This window comes from Lathyrus oleraceus, chromosome 3, assembly GCF_024323335.1.
Source record: "Lathyrus oleraceus cultivar Zhongwan6 chromosome 3, CAAS_Psat_ZW6_1.0, whole genome shotgun sequence".
NCBI classification, from domain to species: Eukaryota; Viridiplantae; Streptophyta; class Magnoliopsida; order Fabales; family Fabaceae; genus Lathyrus; species Lathyrus oleraceus.
Window position 1 is genome coordinate 328,583,327 of NC_066581.1, and position 5,183 is coordinate 328,588,509.

Below are 5,183 nucleotides of genomic sequence, written 5' to 3' on the forward strand. Positions count from 1 at the left end.
CTATCAAATACCGCTGAAACTTCCGTCGGACCTTCACACCAGCCATCATTGGATTAGGTCAGCACGCAAAGACCCCAAACACCTCAGGAAAATCGTGGGAGACCTCGAAGACAAACTAATGCACCTGGATGTGGAACAATGGGGCGTTTCAATCGGGTCGGTCATTAAATTTTTGTCAATCTCATGTAACATTTATTATATCATGAATAATTTTTTTTTAACATTATATTTCATTATTTAATAAAAAAAATTAATACAAAGGTGTATGCGTCAGATGAATTGGCGCATACACCACATGACAAATGCATGCGCTAGAGGCATTGTCGCATCTTCATGAGGCTCTCAAAGCATGCGACAGAGGCATTGTCGCCTCTTCATGAGGCTCTCAAAGCATGCGTCAGTCATGCCGGCGCCTCCTTCTAATGCTAAATGGATGCGCCAGTTCATCTGTCGCATCTGTTTTGAAAGGTGGTTATTTTGGGGAAAAAAAATTGAAATAATGGTTATTTTTGATTTTTTTTTTGAAAATAGTGGTTATTTAAAAAAAATCAAAAGATGTGTGTCAAAACAAACAACATTGATTTTGTAAATGTTATTAGGTTTAAATGCATTTTTGATCCCTTATTGTGATTTTTTTAAAAAAATTAATTTCCTTTTAAGAAAAATCAGCCTTTTAGTCTCTCAATTCAATATTTTTTGGTTTTTTTTTTGTCTCATTTCAATTTGTATAGTTGACACTTCAATTTATAAAGTGACACTAACCACATAGCGTCACGTCAGAAATTTTGTCATGTCAAATAAAAAATTTAAAATATATTTTTAATATTATTATTATATTTAAATTCTAAAATTTTCTTTAAATTATTTTATATTATTTAATATAATTATATTTTATTAGAATTTTTAAATTATAATGACATAAACAAAAATTTAGGATCTAGGGGTGTCAAACCCTTGCCCTTTGTCTTTATCATAGCTGGTTTGGTGACCAAAAGAAAAAGATGTTTGATAAATAAAGAAGCTTGACTAAATAACACCCATCAGCCAAAGGGCAAGGGTTTCAAATCCCTTGCTAACAAACAAAATTTGTGACGTGGTACCATACGGTCAATGTCATGTTATAAATTAAAATGTCAATTATTATATTTACTGATTTTTTTTAAATGGAGATTAAAAACTTAAAAAGTACATAATAAAAAAAATATGTGTAAAATATTTTTACAATGTCAACTAATAAGACACATATATTCCTTTACATTATATTTTTATTTTTAAAATACTGATATGATTTCAGTATAGAATGTTTTGATATGATATCAATCTAATATTTCTTTACATCGACACAGTGCACTAGCTTAAACCTCATGAAAATTATTGTATTATTAATATTATATAATATACTTGTTTTCCGCTGAGTCACTCATACATCATCACTCTATCTTTATATCGCTCTCTTTCAGTGTGAGAGAGAAACAGAGAAAAATGGTAGGACCCTCGAGGCCTCAAATTGTTCTGTTTGGTTCTTCCATTGTTCAGCTCAGTTTTCTCAAAGAAGGTTGGGGTGCTATTCTTTCTCACTTGTATTCTCGCAAGGTACTTTTCTTTCTTACCACTCACTAATTCTTCTGAATCTCTAATGTTTATTCACTTTCTTTTTCCACAAATCCATACATATACCGATTCTTCTGAATCTGTAATGTCTTTACATAGGCGGATATAGTTCTGCGAGGATACTCTGGTTGGAATACAAGGCGCGCCGTGCAGGTTCTTGATACCGTTTTTCCCAAGGTATTGTTGCAAATGGATCATGATACCCTCAATTTTTGCTAACAAGATTATTTTGAATCATGCTATAAAGAGTTACCCTTTTGTTCCGTTGTTTTTCTATAACATAGAATGCGACCGAGCAACCGTCGTTGATAATTGTGTACTTTGGTGGTAATGATTCTGTTCTTTCACATCCTAGTGGCCTTGGTCAACATGTACCTCTCCAAGAGTACATTCAAAATATGAACAAGATTGCTAACCATCTCAAGGTAAAATTTCAATCTGGAGTAACACTTTCTGTCTTAGTTTATCAATATATATATAAAATAGTTCATTGGTGGAGTAAAAATTTCTTGAAATGCTGGCTTAATCTGCATCATTTTTACTTGTTATATCTGTTGATACAAAATTTGACACATTCTAATGATTTTCAGAGCCTGTCAAAGAAGACTCGCCTTATATTTCTCACTGCTCCGCCTTGCAATGAAGTGCAAATTTACGGAAACAGGTTTTGACTGTAATTTATTTGCTATTTTGTTGTTATAATTTTTTGATTTTTCAGTATGGAAAAGATAGAGAGCCTAGTTTTTCCTGCAATCATGTTGGTACTGTGATTATATAGTCTCACACAATGCCTATTTACAGTGCCAGAAAACTATGACATATAGAACTCATGAATTATAAGATTTGGTGTTAGATGAATAACATCTGTGCAGTACTAAGATCTAAAGAATTTTTTTTCGAGTCCTACTTTTTGTTCTTTTTGTTTATGCGATGGGCTGTATCATAAACATGATAATAGTAGAACTCGATACTGTGTTACAGACCAATTATCCTAAAAGATCGTAATATTAGACTAAGATATATGATTAAACTGACATCACTAGCATATGATAAATTTAGAGAATGATATGTTAATATTCAAGCCCTTTTGACATTCTTACTCATTGTTTTTTTTTGGACGTCAACCAGTTGTATAGAGAGACCGCCAAGGAATAACGAATCGTGTCGAATATATTCAGAAGCGTGTTTGGAGCTATGCCGCGAGATGAATATCAAGGCCATTGATCTGTGGTCTGCAATCCAAAAAAGGGATGGCTGGCGAGATGATTGCTTCACGTAAGTTTGCTCTCATATGACCCTTTAATGCACTACCAGCAAATCACATTTCATCCTTTGTTATGACTTTATAGTAACAATTATGATTGATTATTTCGAATGTGCTTATCTTTCATTTCATTCATTTTCTTGAATGTTGTTTGATAGAGATGGAGTTCATTTGACACATGAGGGTAGCAAGATAGTGGTAAAAGAGATACTTAATACACTCAAAGAAGCAGATTGGGAACCTTGCTTGCATTGGAAGTCACTGCCAAATGAATTCGGAGAAGATTCTCCTTATGATCCACTTGGCCCAGATGAAAAAACTACGAATGTTGCCAGCTTGACATTCCTAGAAACTGAGGAGTATGACTGATGTCCATTTGGAGCTAAAGACATGCCGCAGATCATTGAATCATTAGGCAACAACCACAAATAACAGGAATTTAGAACTCTGCCTAATTAAAGAAAAATTGTGTTCTTAATTCCTATCCCAGGTTTTTCACCATGTGAGTTGTAAGACCTCTCTGACTATATTTGATTGTATAAATTGTTCATAAGATTTCGTGATTTTATGGATTTCATGTCTAGTGAAAGTTTTATGGATTTGTCCTTATTTTTTCTTCATAATTTCAACAGAGATTGTTAATCGATGCAATAAAATTGCGACTGTTGCGCGCTCACTCAGGGTTGGATTCGAACCCAAAAAAACAACTTAGTCTATAAACATGTTTTACATACATAATATTTATTATACCTGTATAAGTCTGTCCTCATTGTCACAGTTTGTTAGGAGCAATGAGGCCTCAATTTGTTCTGTTAGGTTCTTCCATTGTCCAATTCAATTACTAAGAAGGTTTGGGATTCTCGCTTGTATTCTTGGAAGGTACTCTTTCTTCTTCTAATTATTAAAACCGCAACGTTTCATATATAGCATTTTTTAAAATTACATTGATTCCCTGTGATTTTTACAAAATATTGTAATATTGGTTAAGACATGAAATTATGTATTCAAGACTTCTCACTTTATTTCACTGGCCAAAGACACTTATATATTGCTTACAAAGCAAGTAACCTTTTAACTGAAAATCAGTTACAGTTAACTTAATTGATTATCAGCTACTTTATAAACTAACAAACTTTTAACAACCAACGAATCCTCTTTTAAACTAAGTTGTCCAAGCAACTCATTTACACACAAAAGATCAAGTCAAAGTAGGAAAATTAGAACTAGCTATTTTGGAATTCCTGCAAATTCCAAACAGTTTTTTGAGTTTCTCAAACCATTCAAGCTTTAAAGATTTTGTCATTATATCTGCTAGTTGGTCTTGTGCGGCACAATACATCAATTCAACTTCACATTCTTTACTTAGGTTACTTAGAAAATGGAAATGTATATCTATATATTTGCTCCTTCCATGCATGACAGGTTTTTTTGCTTGATAGTGGTGCTATTATCACATAAAATAATTAAGCACTCGGCTTGCTTTACACCTAAGCTATTTAGAATTCCCCCACAACCATATGCCTTGACAATGCACAATGAGTTGCAGTTATGAATTCGGCCTTTAGTTGTGGACATGGATCACAATAGGTTGCTTTCTTGTTGACTAAGACAATGCACCAGACCCTAACATGAACACATACCTTAAAGTACTTTTTCTATCATCTACATCTCCTCCATAATCATTAAGCCACCAACTTAGAGTGTTTCCATTTCTTGTACTGAATTCTCATAATCATTATTTGAGTAAGCCACCAACTTAAGAGTGTTTCCATTTCTTGTACTGAATTCTCAGCTCAATTGTTCCTTTCAAATATCTTTGAATTCTTTTGGCAGCCATTGAGTGAGTTTCCACATGATGTTCCATGTATCTTATCATGCTAACTACAAACATCAAGTTAGACCAAATGGTAGTTAGGTACATTAGACTTCCTACAATTTTCTTGAACTAGGTATGATCCACATGATCCATGTTGCTTCCTTTGTCTTGTTTTAATATATTGGTTCATGGTACAATAGGATTGCATACAACATTAAGTATCTCATTGGCATATCTTTGTTGGCACGTGAATATGTGTTCATTGTCCTACGCAATTTAACTCTTGGAAAGTGTTTCATCTTTTCTAAGTTAGTCGTGTCAAAGGTGATCACATGAATCGCCCAAAACCCATGAACATGCTGATGTCATTTCCTTTGAAAATTAAATCATCTACATATAGGCTAATGGTCAACCAATTTTCATTGTTGTCTTCTTTCACAATGTATGCTCGAGAGGACACATGATAAAGCTTGATTTTCAAAGTACTTCTCT

General features: G+C 33.3%; 1 protein-coding gene across 2 annotated transcripts; it reads left to right on the forward strand.

Moving 5' to 3' along the window:
* Nucleotides 1–1,419: 1,419 nt before the first annotated feature.
* On the forward strand, nt 1,420–3,797 carry LOC127127464 (GDSL esterase/lipase CPRD49). Of its 2 annotated transcripts, XR_007805353.1 has the most exons (7): nt 1,420–1,593; nt 1,711–1,788; nt 1,896–2,036; nt 2,202–2,275; nt 2,740–2,886; nt 3,034–3,377; nt 3,508–3,797. XR_007805353.1 is itself a non-coding variant. In XM_051056652.1 (6 exons), the coding sequence occupies exons 1-6, from the start codon at nt 1,483–1,485 to the stop codon at nt 3,242–3,244; spliced, it is 762 nt and encodes a 253-aa protein (XP_050912609.1). In that variant the 5' UTR covers nt 1,420–1,482; the 3' UTR covers nt 3,245–3,484. The 2 variants fall into 2 exon arrangements, 1 of the variants encoding a protein (XP_050912609.1); XM_051056652.1 differs by lacking the exon at nt 3,508–3,797 and having other exon boundaries at nt 3,034–3,484.
* Nucleotides 3,798–5,183: the final 1,386 nt, after the last annotated feature.

What these genes read in the sequence shown, in the direction of transcription:
- LOC127127464 (XM_051056652.1), top strand. Translation starts at nt 1,483, where the DNA reads ATGGTAGGACCCTCGAGGCCTCAAATTGTTCTGTTTGGTTCTTCCATT. An exon ending in CTCACTTGTATTCTCGCAAG is followed by an intron (nt 1,594 to 1,710) that starts GTACTTTTCTTT and finishes GTCTTTACATAG; the next exon opens with GCGGATATAGTTCTGCGAGG. An exon ending in AGATTGCTAACCATCTCAAG is followed by an intron (nt 2,037 to 2,201) that starts GTAAAATTTCAA and finishes AATGATTTTCAG; the next exon opens with AGCCTGTCAAAGAAGACTCG.